The sequence below is a fragment of the Dendropsophus ebraccatus genome, chromosome 2 (genome assembly GCF_027789765.1).
Source record: "Dendropsophus ebraccatus isolate aDenEbr1 chromosome 2, aDenEbr1.pat, whole genome shotgun sequence".
Lineage (NCBI taxonomy): Eukaryota > Metazoa > Chordata > Amphibia > Anura > Hylidae > Dendropsophus > Dendropsophus ebraccatus.
The window spans coordinates 26270001-26291641 of record NC_091455.1 but is presented as its reverse complement, the minus strand read 5'-3'; the positions used below and the strand labels follow the sequence as shown (position 1 = coordinate 26291641).

Here is a 21641-nt window from a genome sequence, read left to right as displayed (position 1 = left end):
TTACTGACTGACACACATTACTGACTGACTGACACACATTACTCCATGACACACATTACTGTCTGACTGACACACAGCTCAGTCTTCTCCCTCTTCCTCCCTGTCAGGCTGATCTGAAACCTGTTAGGTTGAGGACCTGTGGGTCATGTGATCAGGTCCTTCACTTGTCCCTCCCTCTGTGGATTCTCTCCTGTGTCTTCTGATGTTCAGCTGTCGCCCTGCACTACAGGGGACTGAACATCAGAGCCCTGGCCCCCTAGAGGCGCTGTGGGCCCCGACACTTGCCCAGGTAAGCCCTGTGCTGACGCCTGCCCTGGCATGTAGGCTCCTAAATCGAATCTAGAGATTTACTATTTTGTGCACAAATCGGAACATCATAAAATAAAATAAAAAATAATATTAATTTACATATATATATATATATATATATATATATATATATATATATATATATAATTTTTTTGAACTAATCAAACCATACCTAGACACCTAGACAGACATTTTTATTCAAAAAGGCATGTGGTCTCTTATAGGTCATGGATAGTTCATGAAAGTTCCATTAGGGAAAGAATAAAAATTGTAAAAAGTAGGTCCCCATAAAATGAAGGGAACTTTCTCTCTGATGCCACCTTTTGGGAGTAGCATCTGTGCTAATCAAAAAGTGTCCTATTAAAGGGGATGTCCAGGGAGCAGAGGACGACTGAAGCCCAGTGCTCACTTCCGGTGATACCAAGGGAGTACTGAGTGCCCGGGAGCTTTCGCCATGTTTTGTTCTCTAGACAACCCCTTTAAATCTTCAAATATGACTGTTGAAAATAATAGAAGCCAGAATAACATTTAAGGATGCTACCCTCAATATGTGTCTCCCGTTTGTCTGGATGAAGACTACTGTGCATATTATTCACCTTAAGGATAAGGATCCATATGCCTTTTTGCTAGCCAGCCAGAACCCTGTTCTATACTGATGAGGGGCAAGAACCTCAAAACACCTTTCTACAGATGGATCGGTGTTCATTCTAAGAGAAATTTTTCCACTAAGGTAATATCCCCCAGCCATGTTTGATGTCTCTTTATAAGGTAGATCAAAAACTTGAAGGAATGCTACCTCCAATAAGCGGCACAAGAGAATAAGCTCACTTTCCTTTAATTGAAGACTTCCCTATCAGGTCTGTATGGTGCAATGGTAACATAAACACGTAAAAGATCAAGTTACCTATCTCAAACTCATCATCTTCTGCCAGAATTTCAGAATTCAGGACAGGAGGAGGGGCTTGGCAGATTCGTAGCTGATAAGCTGTAAAAAGAAATAGAAAACATAAAAAGCATAAAAAATTGATAAATTTATTCACAATATATGCTTGAAAACTTACCACTTGTTATTTATACAATAGGAACCACATCGGTATTAGTGCTTACAACCAAAACAGGCTCAATTCAATGGTATTTATTGTGAGAAGACATAAGTGAACAGTAAGTTTGACTCAACACAAATCGGATAGCACGTCAGTTAATAGCTGCAGTGTGGAAAAGTCCAGGATAAGAGTGATAGGTCTCTTAGGGTTGTATCCGTCTTTTTAAGGCAGCATACTGTAAATCAACGGCCAAGTCGTCAGGTTCAGGTTCTGCCAAACTTACTGTAAGTTCGCTCATATCTAATTGTGATCACACAGTACAAAATAAGAAAATACACCTCCACCTGATTCCAGCGTGTTTCCCTCACCCCTTTTACAGATTCATCAGGGAACCTGGAATAAATAAATCCCTAAGTGCAAATGTCTATAGCCACTCAATGGAGAGCCTGGTGCCACAGAGAAAGAGTTAAGACTGATGCATATAACATACTGGTAGATTCACACGAATATAATCCCCCCACAGAATTTCTATACCCAAGTTTCCAAATGGTTTATCCAGAGTTAGGTATATCACTGCACCAAATGACAAAATTCTTTAAAACAAATGTACCACTAGGAACATCGCTTTTTTTTTTACATGAACAGACTGGCTCGGGGATGCCGGGGATACAGTCCTTTTTTTAAACTGCTGCCTGGTTCCCGCTCATGGCACCGGTCTATTCCCGAGCATCGGCCAGGCATGAAGCACCGACCCCAGTGTAAAGAAACCCCCTCCCCTATGTTACATGGCTCCATTAGAATCAATAGAGCCGTGTTACAGAGGAAAAGGATATTGCCACAATGGGGACTGGCAGGCCGGTGTTCTCGAAAAGACTGGCGTCAAGTTTAGGTTAAAAAAAAAAAAAAAGACTGTTGCACCAGCATCCCCACGCCAGTCTGTTTATGTAAATAAAATTCAAAAAAGCCATGTACCTAGTGAATATGAAGGTCTGTATAATTTCCTGCATGGAACCGGTGATGTAGTTTCATCATACAGAAAGTTCTGGTGACACAGTATGAAGAAAAGTAGATAAGAATGTGTCACTGAATGATTCAGACTCTTCTTATGCAACAGCCCCAGTGGGATAATCACAGACAGAAGCAGCAATTAAAAATATAAGAGACTGACACAGGGGATTCCTAATGGAGTGAATAGGAAACTTTACTTTAACCGAGAGCTTTTCTTTTAGAAAAAATATTAAGTAACCATTGAGGACACTAATAGTCTGTGCAATAGATGCATAAGGTGGGAGGTAAAGGCATCATAGTAACAAGCTTAGTATTCCTGCAGCATAGAGTAATGCACACGATCCCCCAGTACTGAAACTGGAACCCTTATACTAATTTATTATGTTTAAAATAAAAAAAATAAAAAAATCAACAACAAATTGATTATATTCATAGTGAACTGAGAATTCCGTTGGCATCTGTAATCTTTGAATACCTAATTCAGAACTTGGACACTGCTCACATTAATTTCACAAAGCATTTTCTCCATTTGAAAAGAATCCAATTTGTATAATTTTTTGGACATGGTGACCCTTTTAAATAGAACATATGTTTTGTGCAGGCACACATTTCACATCCAGGGGATGTGAGGTCGCTGAAAATTGTCTACACATTCATTAAAATGTATGAAGCGCCAAGACGTGCCAGAAAATGAATCGAAAAGTGTCAAGAATTCCTAAAAAATAACAACAATCCCAGGAGGAAGGATTCAAGGTCTCTACTTCAGTAAATTCATCATGGAGAATGCCTGTGCTAGTACGAAGCATAACTTTTAGCTTTTGGGCTCCAGTAGATAATATATAACGGCATGTAATATATTGTTATGAGCTGTTTAGAATGTCGGTGTCTTCTTATGTGACTGATAACTTATGGATGCCCACTTAGCATTTGCTATTTACTATAATTAAAGATGAGAAGACTTTTCAGAACCTTAAAAAAACGCACTAAACAACTAAACAATTGCAGCCATTCAGCTGTTTTAATGCGTTTCAGCAGGTTGGCTCATCAATACTTACCTGTCTGTGCTCCCCTGGTGTCCTCCTCTGATTGTAGACACTCCCTGACTGAGACATGAGTGACAGCCTGCTCAGCTAATCACTGAGGCTTTGTCTGCTCAGTCAGTCAGTGATTGGCTGAGTGGGCTGTAACTCTCGTCTTGGGAATGACAGCCCAATCAGCCAATCACTGACTGAGACAGTGTCAAGGCCATTGATTGGCTGAGTTGGCTGTCACTCTCCTATTGGGAATGATAGCTCGCTCAGCCAAAATATGGCTGTGGCGGTGTCCTGTCTCAGTCGGTTAGTGAGCAGGTTAGAGGCAGGTGCAGGGTAAAACAGGGACCCGCAGGAGGACAACAGGGGAGTAGAGGCAGGTAAGCATAGGGTTTTATTTTGTTTTCTATGTATCTTGAATTGTGCGGCCACCATCTTAGATTGGGTTTGTTGCCATCATGTTCCTCTCTAATTATTATTATTATTTATATAGAAAATATGTCTCTGGACATTCCTAGGCATCAGATCTTTGGTTGTTCACAATACTATTTTTGAGCGAATGCACACAAGAAAGATATAGAGGAGCTTAAAAGGGTTCAAAGGTAGACCAGATTAATACATGAATTGGGTGGAGTAAACCATTCAGAAAAATGATAAAAATTAAAGTTATTTAACTTTGAAAGAAAGAGTGGATAAGTGACCTCATAACTATGTAAAAAAAAAAAAAACACAAACAAAAATATTAGAACGTAATGCAGAGATCCATACAAGGATCTACTTAAACTCAAGACTACATCTGTAATAAAGGGCCACCCTCTACATGCTCTATTACACAGAAAGATTATCAGTAAGAAATCATTTTATCGTTCGATATTAAGCGATAATCTTTCTGTGTTTGTGCCGGCAACCATTAAACCACTAACCATAATTTGTTCTTATGTCGTTGATCACATCTTTTGAGCTGACCATAAAATTATCGTTAATCATTCCCAAATCTTTCATTGTATTTGTCTATTGTTCATTCATAGTTACGATTGTTTGTATAGTAGAGTAGACTAACGATATTTATTACTATCGTAATTGCAATTGTAACTAACTACTATCATTACATGTATTATGGTGAATTTGAACGCTTGTTTGCAATTGTTTATCGTTAATCAGAGGAATCATGCGGAAAATCATTATATCGTTCGAATTTAAATGAATTTAAATTATTTGTGTGTCGTAATCGTTGATTTAGATCTAACCTTAAAATCATTGTTAATCGTTTGCTTATTGTGCGCTGTAATTTCTCATTTGTTCGCTATAATTCCGCATTCGTTCACTGATCGCTCAGTGTAATTCCACATTGTTCCTTCTTTTGCTGGGATCAGATGGAGTAAATGATCGTAGTAACTAACAACCATCTTTCTGTGTAATATGGTGAATGATTTCAGGTTGACAATGAATAATCTATTTTGCGACTATTTATCGGTAATCGTTAAAAATCGCTTAGTCTAATAGGACCATTACAAACACTAGGAGTACATTACTCTTTCTCTTTGAATAAAGACTAGGATCAGGGGATCAAACACCACAAAATGGGGACAGATTTATTTTTAATTACAGAAAACCTTTTAATGTGATGGCCAGTTAAAGGGGTACTCCAGCGGGGGGCATTTTTTTCCTGAGACCAGGGAGGAGTTGACGTCCACTCACCTCCCCGGTTCCAGCGGTGGGTCCCGCATCGCGTCGCTCCGGTCCCCGGCAGCTTCCTGGAAAAAAATGCCCCCCGCTGGAGTACCCCTTTAAAGAGGACAGTTCCTGGAAATTTGAATGCCAACCCTTTTATCCCATTTGGAGACATTACTTATGGTGATGCAGATATCAGGGCCTTCTGGGAGTTGTAAACTTGTAACAGTTGGAGTGTCGCACATTAAAGACGACTGATCTGGAGTGAAACCGTGTAATGGTTTATCATATGCTGCTTTCATCGGTAGATCACAGGAGAGCTTTGATTTGCACGCCTCTATTCTCTATAAGTTTTCTATGCCATGTTTCTTAAACAATTACCCTATTAACTATGCCTACGCATCCCAGAATTAGAATCTGTGGCTAAGAGTAACAGATGGCACACAGAACAAAGGTCAGTAAACAGTAACTGTTAATCAGAATACGATAAATCTAATTAGAATGTACCATTTTATTTATACATAACACATATTTCTATTAGATCTCCTAATAAATGTAATAAAGCTTTCACACATTAGGAGCAATTTCATAAATAGTTATATCCCATTAAAATGTCTCTGAATGGTCACTGACTTTTCAAGAAACTTTGCATCAACTAATAGCACAAACAACTAGAAGAAACTTTGTAATATATCTTATCAGAGAAAAAAAATGGCTCTTTCTCTATTAACTCGTCATTCAACCTACAAAAATGGGAAGGACTACCAGCTTACTGAGGTATAAAGTTGCATACTACTGGATACCCTAATAAGGGTCATAGCTCATACAGGTGATGTATTCCCAGCCTACACTACTCAGCATTGCTTTAGAATGTCCTGTATGCTTCATCTTTGGCTGTGATAGCAGGAAACAGCGTTAGCAGGAAACAGGATTCCCTATTCCATCTGTATGGATGGGAAACATCACAGAACATGGATGTCCAAGCTGTGGCCCACTAGCCATTGCAAAATTGTAATCCTATCATGCAACTGTACTCTTGCAACAGTTGGTGTCCACATCATAGAGGTTAATCTTTCAAGTCTAGGGCATAAAGAGTGGCAGGCCTATTAGGGGATGTATAAGGGCTCAGGGGTATGGGATCTATAAAGGGGAACAGGCTGCTACTTATCTATAAAGATCCTATAGGGACAAAGACTGGTTTAAGCCTACAAGGGGTATATAAGAGCATAGGCTGGGACTAGTTTATAGGTGGTATAAAGGGGCTCAGTGCATCGTGTTCCTATAAAGAATGGAAATGACTGAAGAAGCAAGAGCCCAAAAATATTTTGGCTTCGACAATGCAGTCCCCAGGATTAGGCTAGGTGCACCCCTTCAATAACTAACGTCCGTCTGTCCTCTCCACACAAGAGTGTTCGGCACAGCAGGATGGCAGCAGTCAGTCAGAGCAGAACAGGGAGAGACTAAGGGTACTATTACACGGAGCGATTTTTAACGATTAACGACTAACGGTAAACGATCACAAACTAGATTGTTTATTGTTTAACCAAAATCGTTCACCATATTACAGAGAACGAGAGTCGTTAGTTACAACCGTTATTACAATCATTATTGCGATCGTTACTATGATTGTTTACTCCATCTGATCCCAGAAAAACAATAAACAATGTGCAATTACACTGAACGATTAGTGAAAAAATGCGGAACCTGAGTGAACGAATGTGGAATTACAGCGAACGGTTAGCAAACGATCAACAATAATTTTAGGTTCAGATCTAAATCAACGATCAACCAACGATTTTTGATCGTTGCCTGCAATTACACACAACGATTATCGTTTAAATTAGAACAATGTATCGCTTTTTCGCACGGTAATATGGCCCTAACAGAGTGATGTAGGAACAGAGAGGAGAGGAATGGTGGAAATTGGATGACTGACTGGCTGATTGCCTTTTTTTTTAATTGTGATTTTTGACACTTTTACAACATCATGCTTTAACAAAAATTCACTTTCTGTAATCGTCCCAGTATTGTAGCTGCTATAGTTTGGCTATTTCAATGAAATTTGGTAAGATTCAATTTACAAATCTTAACGACTTTGACCGAAAATTTGCAAAGCTCGCAAAACAAATTTCCGGCTGCTTCGCTCATCTCTAATTGTGAGCCAGAATTCTTCTGTCTAGACATAGAAGGGTGTAATGGTCTGAGCCGGTTCTACTTACACTATATGTTAACTGAGATCTTCTACCAATAACTTCTAAATCCGCAGCCTGTTCCAGAGAATTTCCTTCCCCCCTGTTTGATAGGAGTTACAATATCACCTCCACTTAGGCTTGTGTTTCTGGTGAGCTAGAATTTATTTGAGGAGAAGCCTGTAATCGCTATCTTTGGTCTTCTCATTACGCTCTGGGACCTGGAGGGGGATCGGAGCTTTCTCCAGAATGCTGACCTGTCATTGGATGGTGACAGCTAGCTCCTCCATTTGTCTTGCTAATCACTTACGATCTTACTGTGACAGAATAAAGGTCCGTCACCATTATGTAATGATGGGAGGACTCGGGCTGTATACCAAAAGGTTATCGCTGGTTTAATTGAAACAACTTGCAATACAAGGGAATTTTTTGTGTGCAGTCATTTGATTTGATACAAAATGAAAATTTTTTACAGATTCAATCTAATAATCTAAGAAGGGATCTAAAGAAAACCAATAGTTAATCATGAAGATAAGAGAGTACTACTGGCAGAAAATTACATTTTATTTAAAGTGTTCCTATTATTTGCCCAACACTCTGACATGTCTCCAGCAGATCACCAGTATGAACGGACAGATACGTAATATAGGACTCCTGTATATGGAAAATGGCAGCAGTCCCATAGACTTCCACTATAACTGTATAGACTGCTTGTTACAGCAGTTTAGAGCAGAGATAAAGGGGAACAGTACATGAGACTGTTCCAGTACTTGCGCCTTAAAGTGAATCTGTACCCGCAATCTGCCCACCCCAAACCGCTTGTACTTTCTTATAGCTGCTTTTAATCTAAGATCTGTCCTGGGGTCCGTTCGGCAGGTGATGCAGTTATTGTCCTAAAAAACAATTTTTAAACTTGCAGCCATGAGTCAAGCGGCCGGGGCTTGGAGTATCTGTGCCTTAACGTTGCAACACCCCTCCATCCCTCCTCCCCACCTTCTTCATCATTAGGAATGCCTCTAGAACATTTTCTCCTGTCTGAACATTGCACGGGTGCCTTAACGATCCAGCCCATGTGCCGTGCTCACACAGGTGGTACATAGGAGACAATCTGCCTGGAGCATTCCTAATGATGAGGAGGGCGGGGAGGAGGGACAGAGAGGTTGTGACAGACTAATGCATAGACACTTTAGGCCACGGCCGTTGGGCACAGGGCTGCAAGTTTAAAAGTTGTTTTTCAGGACAATAACTGCATCGCCTGCCGAACGGACCCCAGGACAGATCTTGGATTAAAAGCAGCTATCCGAAGGTACAAGCGGTTTGGGGGTTCAGATTGTGGGTAAAGAGTCGCTTTAAGTATTTCCACAGCCATAGGCCGGGTTCACACATGGTATAACACTGGCCTTTTTGTGACCCGGCGGGGTCATAGAACGGCCGGTGTCACTGAAGATCATCCCAGCCGGTACTGCAGTACCGGCCGGATGACCTTTATGTCGGGTGAATTCGGATGCAGGTGCATCCGTGTGCGCACGCATCCTAATTCACTGTTGCACATAATGGAGCATGCGCCCAGCGCCGCACACTCCATTGTGTGAACTGATATGTCTCTGCGGCCGCAGAAAACTGACTTGTCAGTTTTTCGTGCAGCCAGATGGAATCCCGGCCGAAGCATGTACTGTGTGTATACGCTCAGGCCGGGATTCCATTTATTCTAATACAACATATGTTTAGCATAAATCACGGCCCTTACTGCAAATTGCAACAGCGTCCAAAATTTATACAAATACATACGTTGTGTGAACATAGCCTTAAAGTGTAGCTGTCACAATGGTCCCTTCCGGATTAGCCGCAGGATCCTCTGCTAATCTGTAAGGTTGGGTCTCTTTGGTTATGAAGACCTAAACAAATGAGTACTGCATCTCCATAAGCATGGACACCAGACCTTCCAGATTAGTGGAGGATATTGCTGCTGATTGTGACAGGTACACTTTAAACCGCACGGATGTTTGGGGGGGAGGGGGGAGCGGGTTGAGCAAAGACTCTGCTCAACCAATGGCTGCTGATCGGGTGAGCTGCGAAAAGCGAACACTGATAGAAAAGAGTGTAGAAGAATAGTATAGAGACTCCCATTGTTTTCAATGGGACTCATTACTCAATAATTATTTGTTTCAAGTTTGTATGTTAAACATTAACAATCACTTTTGGTGATATGTGTGGGTTTTTGTTATTTTTTGTTTGTTATTTGTATTGTACATTTTCTTTATTTCTGTGAAGTTCTTTTAATTTTTATGGAGGTTTATTGGTTTTCTGACAGAGTCCTGGTAAACCTACAAAGTGAGAAACTGGTAAATTATAAATTCATTCTTGTGATATTTGTAACAATTGCAAATTTCACTGTTACAGACAGTTTACAGTTAACACTCAAAGCTTCCTTGTATCTTTTGACCTCACAGTAACATCTATACATGAAGCATTTCTGGTAGTTTCATTAGTGGTGGCCCCTCTCCCCCCACCATCGCCATTTGTAAACAGCAGATGTAGCGTTTGCACCCAGGGAATTAGTGGGAACTATTAGCAACTTATCTGTACTGTAAACCCATAGGTAAAACAAGGCAGACATTGCTAAAAATTACACTTCTACCAAGGTCAAAATAGGTTATCGCCATGAAGACGTTTCAGTGGACTTGAACGCTGAACTGTACGGGGAATAGAACTTAAATGCAGGATGAGAAGATGGTCAAGGTTAAATAAAAGGCACTGACAGTGCTGGAAGAAAGTGTGACTCTGTATAAAAACATAGACAACTAACACATCCATTACATACTCTATACTGACGCTGAACATGGATTAAAGGGGTTATCCAGCGCTACAAAAATATTAGCCTCTTTTCCCCCTCTTTTGTCTACAGATCGGGTGTGGTTTCAAACTCAGTTCCATTGAAGTAAATGGAGCTTAATTGCAAACCGGACCTGACCTGGAGACAAGAGAGGGGGAAAGGGGCCATGTTTTTGTAGCACTGGATAACCCCTTTAATTTCCTGTTGCCCTCTGTATCTAATTTAAGTTAATCGAGAAGAAAAGTTTTCTCAGGTATTTACTGTTTATAACTACAGATATAAGGAAAACTGCTCTATACAAATATAAGTATAAATTGAAAGAGGGTTTCCAAAATATTTGGAATAAGGCATCCTATTTAGAGTGTCTTTGCCAGACCCCAATGGGTCGAAACGTTGCTGCATTTGGCTCAGTGGTGGAATAAATTCTTGACACCTTGAAATTTACTGGAGGCCGCTGTATTCCTTTCTACTTTGAGGTGTTATGCCAAACGTTTTGATCAGTCTAGTCTTGGAGTTCAGAACCCCATCAATTATTATACAGAGCCAGGAGAGGGGGTCTGTTCTGCCTCACTGCAGGAGAAGGACTCCATTGATTTACAATAGAGCATGTCTCCTGCTGTGAGCTGGGGAGCATAGCAAGCCTGAGAAAGAAGCACTCAGCTGCACGTTTCTCCCAATCTAATGATCCATGGGGGTCTGAACAACCAGAACCTGACTGATCAAAACATGTCAAACTTTTTTTTTTTTCTTAAGTAAAAGGAACACAATAAGGGATTTTTAGTTAACAGAGAATTCACCAATCTAGGACCATCATCTATCAACTATTGGGAAGGAGCCACAAAGAGCATCTCCAGTCGACCTAGGACGTCCATGCACCACATAACCCTTTCAACATTCTTCTGTAAACTGAATTTTGGGGACATTGGGTGGCAACACATCTTCTATAGTTCAGATAAAAAAAAAAAAAAATAATAATAATATATATATATATATATATATATATATATATATATATATATATAATCTCACATCCCACTATACTGCTTGCCGTCTATTTAAATGATTCATCAAGACATTTCTCTGTCAAGATATGGAGAATGGGATTTTATGGACTAAAGCTGAAACTAAATGATATAACCACATAAAGCATAAGATATAAAGTAATGGGAAGACAATGTTGGCATTACAGATCAGAATCCCATACTCACCATGGTAGCTGAGGACGAAGAATCCACTTGTTGTGAAGTCGCTATGAAACTTTATCAGAACTTGATTTGAAGTGCTGTAAACCGACTCTAGAGCAGTATTGCCGCTAAACTGTCCAATCTGAGGAGACGCCTGGTCTGGACCATCCCTGTAAGACGCCAGAGGTTTTTTAAGCAGTTTAGAATTGGTATATTTAACAAAGTCATCACAAAATCAAAAGTTAGCACAAATGTTTCTCCGAAACCCTTATGGTAAGCAGGATTATGTGCTGACAGATGATGTTGACCATTATAAGCATAGGGAACCCTTTATATGGTATATTCCAGATACAATAGGGGAGATTTACCAAACATGGTGTAAAGTGAAACTGGCTCAGTTGCCCTTAGCAACCAATCAGATTCCACCTTTCATTTTCCAAAGAGTCTGTGAGGAATGAAAGGTGGAATCTGATTGGTTGCTAGGGGCAACTAAGACAGGTTTACTTTACATCATGTTTGAAAAAAATCTCCCCCAATGTTGACAAACTGCTAAAGAATAGGTATAGACTAGAGATGAGCCCAATTTGAGTATGCTTGAGTCGGATAATTTGGCATTGAATACCAGTGGCTGATGAAGCTGGATGCAGCCCTAGGGAGTCCTGGAAGACATGGATACAGCCATAGGCCCTCATCTCTAGTATAAAAAAATATGTTATGTTACCTTGGATCCTTGTCTGACCATGTACATAAGATAACAGTTGGTCAGATCCCCAATAAACATGGAAATGTGGTAACCGAGTTCCAAATAGAGTGTAGGGTGCTGCCATAAACCTCTGGTGGCAGCTTATCTCCCTTAGGATCAAGGCTGTATTAACAGCTGCTGCTGCCCTAGGCACTGAACCTGAAGATGCCCCATCTTGGGGAGCATGGGGGACAGTGGTGTTGGCCACATGTGTTTCTCTACATGCAGAAACATTGTCTAAATCACATTTTCCTGTTTTTTAACGGCTTAAAACAAACCAATTTCCAGGTGGAAGGTGGAAGACTAAAGAAATAATAAAAAAAAAAAAGTTGTTCCCCCCCTGGTGCTACCCCCCTGCAAGGTGCTGCCCTAGGCACTGGACCACGAGTGCCTAGTGGTAAATACGTCCCTGCTTAGGATCAGATGGTTTGTTAATCTTGGGTTTACTTCCATTAAGCTAGATTTAGATTTTTATGTAATTAATGTGAGATCTTAAAGTGATTCTGTACCAACTGCCCTCCCCCCAAACTAATGGTACCGTTCTGTAGATGTAGAATAAAGGATTATATTTCACTCAAAAGAAGGCACCACCAACATTTTGGAGAAGACACCCGGGAAGGACTTCACTACTTTTAAGAAACAAAAGATTTGCTTTAATTGGATCGGGAAGTCAAATATTTTTGGACTGTTAAATATTAAAGTGCAGTTATCATTGCAACAAACTTATGACAGATGTTAGAAGTCTGTGTTGGTGTGGGCCCAGGGGTTAATATCCCCACCAATCATTAGAAAGAAGGGGAAGGAGCATGTAGCTATGGCGTTAATATGGAATCATAATGGATGTCTACTGAACTTATGGCTATTCCATATATTGGAAGTCCAGTAGACTTTCATTGTAACCATATGTCGCTTGTTATAGAGAAGATGAAGGGGCATATTGGGGGAGATTTATCAAACATGGTGTAAAGTGAAACTGGCTCAGTTGCCCCTAGCAACCAGATTCCACCTTTCATTTTTTAAAGAGTCTGTGAGGAATGAAAAGTGGAATCTGATTGGTTGCTAGGGGCAACTGAGACAGTTTCATGTTACACCATGTTTGATAAATCTCCCCCATTGAGTCCAGTCGTGCTTCTGCCTTTTTTGATCTGGTGACTGGCGGGGATTTTAGCACCTGGTCCCCCACCGATGCACACTTCTGCCATGTAAGAAATTTGTCCGAATGAAAGTATTGCTAAGGTCCTGTTTGCCTTATTTTTATATCAGCCAAAGCAGACGGCAAGACAACTGACTGTATGCAACCCCTCCATTACTGTTCTGTCATTGGTCAGGCAAAAAGTGTTGAGATATAAACACTTATATTTCTGAATCAGAAACTGACCAACACTGTGATCAAATGTATGTCTTATCTAATGCAAATGTGAAGAAAGAAGATGGCACTCACCGACAGGGTATAATCATCCGGCTTTATTGAACATCTGAGGATCGTGGGAGGAAGGAGTTGGGTACCCGACTCCTTTCTTCCCCGATCCTCAGATGTTCAATAAAACTGGATGATTATACCCTGTCGGTGAGTGCCACCTTCTTTCTTAACATTTGCATTACCTGGATATCTTTGCTGATGATTGAGCACCTCCTGGGTTGCTACGTTATTCGTGGTCTACCGGAGCCCTTGCCGTGTATGGAACTGAGGCGGTGCCATCTAGTTGTTTTCTATGTGTTGCATGTCTTATCTAATCTTCTCATTCATGTCTAGGTTTCGTGTCCCTTTTAATATCCCATGTGTAAAAAGTAAAAAAATGGTAAAAAACTGCTATTAAGCACATCTAGGAGGAGTCCCTTTTATTGCTTCCTGACGCATATTTTAAGCTTGATCACGGTAACTGGCGAGGAATGTAATATTATCTATAAATTTTAATTCCCTTACTACATTTTCAACTTCTTCTATTTTAGTATTTTAGTTGCAAAACTTCTGAAATGCCACAATGTCACACAGTTCAGTTAAGATGGCTGTATTTAATATACAGATGGTCAACTGCGTTTAATTCAGACTGCTTTAAATAAATGTCACATTCATTGGGAAAGTGAACTCATAATTTCCCTAAAAGTAACGGAAAACCTTTTTTCTAAGCACCGCAGTACGTCAGGGACATTCTAGAACCTGAGCTAGTTTTCTAACATAGCCCCTATTTAAAAATCTCGTCTTCCAGTACTTATTAGCTGATGTATGTGGTGCAGGAAGTGCTCTCTTCTGCCTTCCGTGTCTATGATAGGAACTGCTAAGAGCAGTAGCAAACTCCCATGCTCTTGACATTTCCTATCTCGGACTGAGGTGGCAGAAGAGAGCACTGTGCTAGTTTGGAAAGAAAACACCACTTCCTGCAGGACATACAGCAGCTGATACGTATGGGAAGACTTGAGATTTTTTAATATAAGTAAATTAGAAATCTATATAACTGTCTGACACTAAATGAATTCAATTTATTTTTTTTTTTTGCTGAAGTAACCCTTCAAGAATGAGCCCTTTTTTTTATTGTAACTGCAGCAATAAGTTATTCAAGCCATCAGCAGTAGTATTTAGGGACCAATATAAGGAAAATGTAGAACCGCTATGAAAAAAATTACTCATTGCACCGTTTTCAGTCAAATGCTTGCCATTATAATCCATGTTTTGTCCCTAGGGAAAGAAATGCCCTGCATTAGTTAAAGGGGTAATCCAGCGCTACAAAAACATGGCCACTTTTCCCCCTACTGTTGTCTCCTGTTCAGGTGTGGTTTGCAATTAAGCTCCATTTGCTTCAATGGAACTAAGTTTCAAAACCCCACCCAAACAGGAGACAACAGTAGGGGGAAAGTGGCCATTTTTTTTGTAGCGCTGGATAACCCCTTCAAAAATTAACCGAATCTCATCAAATATTTTAAAAGAACCCCATTAAATGTTTTAGAATATAGCCCATATTTTATGATCATCATAAAAAAAATAAATCTATACTTACCTGTCCAGGCTCCTTTTTCCCCGACTAACCACAGCCGCAGCTGAAGCTTCCGAAGCAGTTTTTGAAGAGACAAGATGACAGAACAGCGTCATGGTCAGCTGAGAAGTCTCACACTTTAGAGAGAGTTTCAGGAGCTCCAGTGGCGGCAGTGGTGAGCAAGAAAAAGACAGCAGGACACCAGGGAGCATAAACAGGTAAGTATTTATTTTCTTCACACTGTCATCAGCCGTCAGGCCAATACATGCAACGATGCATGGTTGACGGCCAAAGTTTTTTTCATATGATGATGATTACTCACACCCTGCCACTTCTCCTCACTCTCTGCTCTGGCTTCCAATCTCCATATACAGAGCAGCTGAGCTGATTGGTGGAACAACAAGTGGAAGCTCCTGCCGTTACACCTTTCAGCATCAAAAGATTTTGGTACAGTAGGTCGCTAACCCTATATATATATATATATATATATATATATATATATATATATATATTGCAGTTATGTACATCAGATTGTGCCACCCCCTTCAGGCTGCTGCTCTAAGCGCTGGACCTGTGTATTGGCCAGCTGAATAAGATTTGACTATTTTTTTAACATTTTTCTGTTTCCAGTTTTATTTATTAAACTCTCGGAAACCTCCCTTAACTTTCTAGCTAGAAGACGAGCAGCAGGGGACTGAGACTTAAATCATAGTGAAGAAAGAAAGCTCATGTATCACCATCAAAGAAGCAATGACTAGCGTCATGCAGAGTATCTGTAAGCTGTAAGGAGAGATAAACTTTGCACATGCGGGCGCACACTATCAGTAGTATCTGCAGTGTCCTAGGAGTGCGAGATCGCAGATCAGACAACTAAGCTGTGACATAAACATCTATCTGGAGGATGATAATACCTGCAATAGAAGGAAAGCCTCTATACATAGGAGACATGCTCCAACACAGGGTACTGACATACCAGGAGTCAGCAGTACCGGCAGTTACAGAATAATCTACCTATATTATTCTTGTAACAAAGTTAGATGCTGCTTTAGGGCTGCCAGGAAAACATGGACCCAGTCATAGGGCATAGGCTGTATCCATGTTTTCCAGGACTCCTAGGGCTGCATACAACTTCCTTCAGGGAAGTAGTCAAACTTGTTTCCTCATGTTGCTCAACACTACTCATCACCTATCTTGTATACACAGTTAATCTTGGGATAACCACTTGGGATATCCATGCATGACTGATGTCAGCTGCTTGTCTTGTGGGCTGTAGTGCAATGATCTAAAGATAGGACGAATTTATGGAAATCATATGGATATTAAAGGGTTTTCCAACCTCAATTATTTAATATATTTTTATTAATTTTTATTTATTTTTATTTTTTTTCAAATTTGCACTGTTGCCAATTAACTATCAGTATTGTGAAGGAATTCTTGCTGTCATCATTGCCCAGAACTGACATGTTGTCCAGATCCACATTACTGCAGTTAGCAATCACAGGACCCAACTGTTACAGGGGTACTGCCGCGAAAGTCTTTTTTTCTTTCACATCAACTGGTTTCAGAAAGATATATAGATTTGTAATTTACTTTTATTTAAAAATCTTAAGTCATCCCATAGTTATCAGCTGCTGTATGTCCTGAAGGAAGTGGTGTTTTCTTTCCAGTCTGACACACTGCTCTCTGCTGCCACCTCTGCCCATGTCAGGAACTTTCCAGTGCAGTAGCAAATCCCCATAGAAAATCCTGCTCTGGACAGTTCCTGTCTCGGACAGAGGTGGCAGCAGAGAGCACTGTGTCAGACTGATAACACACCACAAATCTATATAAGTTTATGAAACCAGTTGATTTGAAAGAAAAAGATTTTCGCCGTACTACTCCTTTAACAGTTGGGTCTTGTGATTGCTAACTGCAGCGATGTGGCTCTGGACAACATGTCAATTCTGGGCAATGATGACGGTAAATTCATTGACAATACTGACAATTAATTGGCAACAGTGCAGATTTAAAAGTTGTTGGGTTTTTTTTTATAAAAAATATATTGAATAATTAAGGTTGGAAAACCCTTTAATATCCATATGATTTCCATAAATTCTTCCTATGCTTAGATCATTGCACTGCATATCTACAGCTTACAAGACAAGCAGCTGACATCAGTCATGCATGGATATATGTCTTCAGGGTCTCGGAACTGCACATATGTTACATCAATTCATGGTCGTGGATTTTTTTTTTTCTGAACTTTTCTCATCAGTCCCACAAAATGCCCAATAAACAATAAAAAACAACAACTTGCATTGAAATACACAGAAAATCCTAAAGTAGTTTTACAGTAATGGGGGATTTAACACTTTAAGACTTTACAATGTCAGCCATAAAGTTTGCTAAGCATAATAGGCTTTTCATCCTATGGATATTTTAAAATGAGTCATGTCATGTTACTTCATAAAAGTAACACTCGAATCTATTCAATACAATGCTCTATTATTACATCAAGTATAATAACAGATGAACATGCACAAGGACAAAATGATTTAAAAAAAAAAAAAAAAATCCCAAATACGGAACAAATTGGCCTACCATACAGTGATGAAGTCATAGATGGGTTCTGTCTGAAGGACTGTGAAATTAATGTAGATTCCGTTTCCCGGAGCGACCTTGACCAGCCACAAACAGTCTTGAAAGTTCGGGTACTCGTCTGGATATCCAGGAGAGTAAATAGTACCATTCATCGAGGTTATATTTCCTCCGCAGAGAGCTGCAAAAGAGTTGAACAAACAGGGTTGGTAAGGACCTGCTGTAAATACTCAAGTCAGAGGAACTTCAGGAGAGACATGCTGAAGAGCCTGTCAAGTAGGACTACTTGAGTCATCCGAGTTGCTAGGCTGCTGGCACAAAATTAAAAAAAAAAAAAAAAAAAAAAAAAATGAAGAAGTACAGCTATGGAGATTGAATTTTTTGTGTTAACCCGAGGAAATGAAATGACAGGTTATGAGAAACCCAACTAACTGAAATGAGATGTTCGCAAAAAAAAAAAAAGGAAATTTAAAGTGTATATGAGCCAAGATTCCAGCGTCTAATCTGTTTTCAACAGTTTACATTAAAAGCTAGTTATGTAGAGGCACTCAACCTTGAATGAGTCTTTTCCTTCAAAGCTCATACATCTGTGCTGCAGAACTTCCCTTCTTAAAGGAGAAGTCCGGTGAAAATTTTTATTTAAGTATTGTATTGCCCCCCAAAAGTTATACAAATCCCCAATATATACTTATTACGGGAAATGCACATAAAGAGCTTTTTTCCCTGCACTTACTACTGCATCAAGGATTCACTTCCTGGATAACATGGTGATGTCACTTTCTGGATAATATGGTGATGTCACTTCCTGGATAAGATGGTGATGTCACTTCCTGGATAGCATAGTGATGTTACTTCCTGGATAACATGGTGATGTCACTTCCTGAATAACATGGTGATGTCACTTCCTGGATAAAATGGTGATGTCACGTCCCGTCTTCCAAAGCTGTGCGGGCTGTAGCTGCTGGAGAGGATGATGGCAGGGGGACACTGAGGGACACTGAGCATCCCCTGCCATCATCCTCTCCAGAAGCCACAGCCTGCAAAGCTCTGGGAGTCGGGGCATGACATCAATATGTTATCCAGGAAGTGACATCCCCATGTTATCCAGGAAGTGACATCACCATTTTATCCAGGAAGTGACATCACCATGTTATCCAGGAAGTGAAGCATTAATGCAGTAGTAAGTGCAGGGGAAAAAAGCACTTTATAGGCATTTCCTGTAATAAGTTTATATTGGGGATTTGTACAACTTTTGGGGGGGCAATACAATACTGTAATAAAAATTTCACCGGACTTCTCCTTTAATTCAAAACTAGAAAGTTAGTTCCATGTTACAATGGAAGTGCAGCTCGGTCACCAGGACCTGGTTCTAAAAGTCCCCTGTTGGTGTACACTGACATCTTTTTTATAGCTCTCGAAAGCTGCCTTTCGACTGTCCTACTCCCTGGTGCTATTTCCCGGGTGCAGGAAAAAGCTGGATCCAGTTTTGGGAATCCTCTCCCAGGTCCCCAGGACTGGATCCAGCTTTCCCCGACACCCAGGTAGGAGCGTTAGGGAGCGGAAGAGAGTTAAAAGGCAGCAGGCTGATAAGTTGCTTGCCCATCAAGGTAAGCATTTTGGTTTGTTTAGTTGGGCTTTTCGCTCATCTCTAGACCTGTCCATTGTTATCTATGTCAATGTGGCTTGTTGTAAAGCATATCACTAAATGCTGTTAAAAACAAATCAAGCAAAATTTGCGCATACAATGATATAAAAAAAAAATCGCAATCTCTCTCAAGGAGGGCAAGGGAGGGGGCATGCCTACTCTACGCTCAAAATATATTACAGTTTACGCCTGAAATTGTGGTCGAAATCTATGCCAGCTTTGAGCCAATGTAAAGTTTTCAGACTGTCGCAGGGGAGTCTGTCTTTTGATTAATATAGTATGATCCCAAACTGATGGGGATTTACTTAATATGTTGTTAGATACAGTAATTACCTATTGATAATTTCCTATCATATTTTTTAAGAATGTTTTTTTATTTATTTTCCGTAAAAAATATTCAACATTTTTATTTTGGACACTAGATCTAAAACTAAGCTGTGGCCTTTTGTTCTGTACAGATCATTCCCCTATTCACAAGCAAGAGTTAAGTGACAGATCATAGCAGAGTTACATGCAAGAGCTATTATTCACCTCCCCCTCCCCCAATGTAGGATGACCTCAAATTACAAAGAAAAGTGTCTAGAGGTGTTTATTGGGTTTATGTCCATGAGGCTTGCCATAAAGCATGTCAATAACTGCTGTTAAGAACAGCGTAAAGTGACTCTGTACCCACCTGATACCCCCAAACCACTTGTACCTTCGGATCGCTGCTTTTAATCCAAGATCTGTCCTGGGGTCCGTTCGGCAGGGGATGCAGTTATTGTCCTAAAAATCTACTTTTAAACTTGGAGCCCTGTATGAAATTGGCGTGGCCTAGAGTGTGTATGCCCAAGCTTTGCACCACCTCTCCGTCCCTCCTACCCACCCTCCTCATCATTAGGAGTGCCCCCGGGCAGGATATTTCCTATTCATCACCTGAACACTGCACAGTTGCCTTAACGATCCAGCTCATGTGCAGTGTTCACACAGGTGATGAATAGCAGAAATTGTTCTAGGGGCATTCCTAATGGTGAAGAGGGTGAGGAGGAGGGACAGAGAGGTGGTGCAAGGCTTGGGCCCAGATACTCTAGGCCACGCCAATTTCACACAGGGTGGCAGGTTGTTTTTTATGTCAATAACTGCATCCCCCACCAAACGGACCCCAGGACAGGTCTTGGATTAAAAGCAGCTATCCAAAGGTATAAGTAATTTTAAGAAACTCTGTAATAGATTTTATTTACCAAAACAGTTTCCTTCTGTACTGAAAAAAAACTGTTCTCCTAGGTCCCCCCCCCCCCTCACAGCAGATGAAGCTGGATTTTTGGGTCCATTATGTGTCTATGGAGAGGGGAGGGGCTGAGAGGAGTGAGTGAGCACGGAGCAGTCCTGCACAGCACAATACCCTGCAATCTTCTCTCAGAAAGTTCCTAGATAAGCACTGACCTTTCTGACCCCTGAATCCAGCATTTTAGGTGCCCAGACAGTCTACAAACAGCTGACCTTCATGTCTCCTCTTCCTGCTCCCTCATCTCCCTCGGCCCCTCCCCCCTTCATAGGGATATAATGGAGACAGCAGAACCCGCCTTCACTGGCTTCTCTGTAATGAAGATGGCTTTGCCTGATAATGCACAGATAAGAAGTGAGGGGGGGTGCTCGGAGATTGCTTTTTGAGTACAGAAAGAGGCTTTTTTGCCTTATAAAACCTATCATACAGTTTCTTAAAATCAACTATACTACTGTTTTCTGCAATAAAAAAAAAATATGACAGTTACGCTTTAAGATGTTAAGATGACAGCTCCCATAATAATGTACTGCAAATACAAATTTTTAAAAAATTACAAATTGGAAAGTAGAAAATAGATTAGAAATTAACATATTTAAACTTATGAAAAAGCAGGTTTTTAGTAAGTTCTCCCTTGTATGTTTCTCTTAGCAAAGCTTCTCAATTCACCTGAATTCAGAGTATTTTATTTATTTCTAGGCATAAGGGCAATTGCCTACAATTTTTCCATTTGGCTTAAGAGTGTTGTATTATGCACCACGCATCAATGTACAGTGTTCCTTCCTACCATAAATTCAGGGGTAAATGGAAGTGTTAGGGATCAGAGTCTTTGGTGGGGATGGGCATATGCTATAGTTTCCAATAAAGCTATAGCAGGCAGGTTTATTAGAAGTAGAGAATGTCTATAAGCACATCTACTCTCTGTTCCAAAATAAAGAAAAAATAACTGTAAATACCATCACATCGCGGTATCGGATGATTCCAGTTGCGGCTTACTCCGTGCAGACACGTGAGGGCAGATTCTCCAATCAATGAATAACCAGGATAACACTCAAAAGATACGGTGTGTCCCACGGTGAAATCATTCCCAATTACAAATCCATTCCGAAATGGCCGCGGGTCAGGACAGCTCTGCAGCTGGTAGGCTAGGAATAGAAACAGAAGAGTTTTATAAGCTGT

At 40.4% G+C, this 21641-nt stretch overlaps 1 protein-coding gene across 1 annotated transcript in view; it reads right to left on the bottom strand.

Annotated features, from left to right (window-relative positions):
* Nucleotides 1–21641, bottom strand: part of CSMD3 (CUB and Sushi multiple domains 3) — a 467563-nt gene that overhangs the window by 134660 nt on the left and 311262 nt on the right. Inside the window, exons 31-34 of the mRNA XM_069959625.1 lie at nt 21419–21607; nt 17560–17737; nt 11293–11438; nt 1214–1294 (exon numbers count right to left, since the gene is read on the bottom strand). Coding sequence (XP_069815726.1) covers nt 1214–1294; nt 11293–11438; nt 17560–17737; nt 21419–21607 — 594 coding nt within the window. The remainder of the gene's footprint in view (nt 1–1213; nt 1295–11292; nt 11439–17559; nt 17738–21418; nt 21608–21641) is intronic.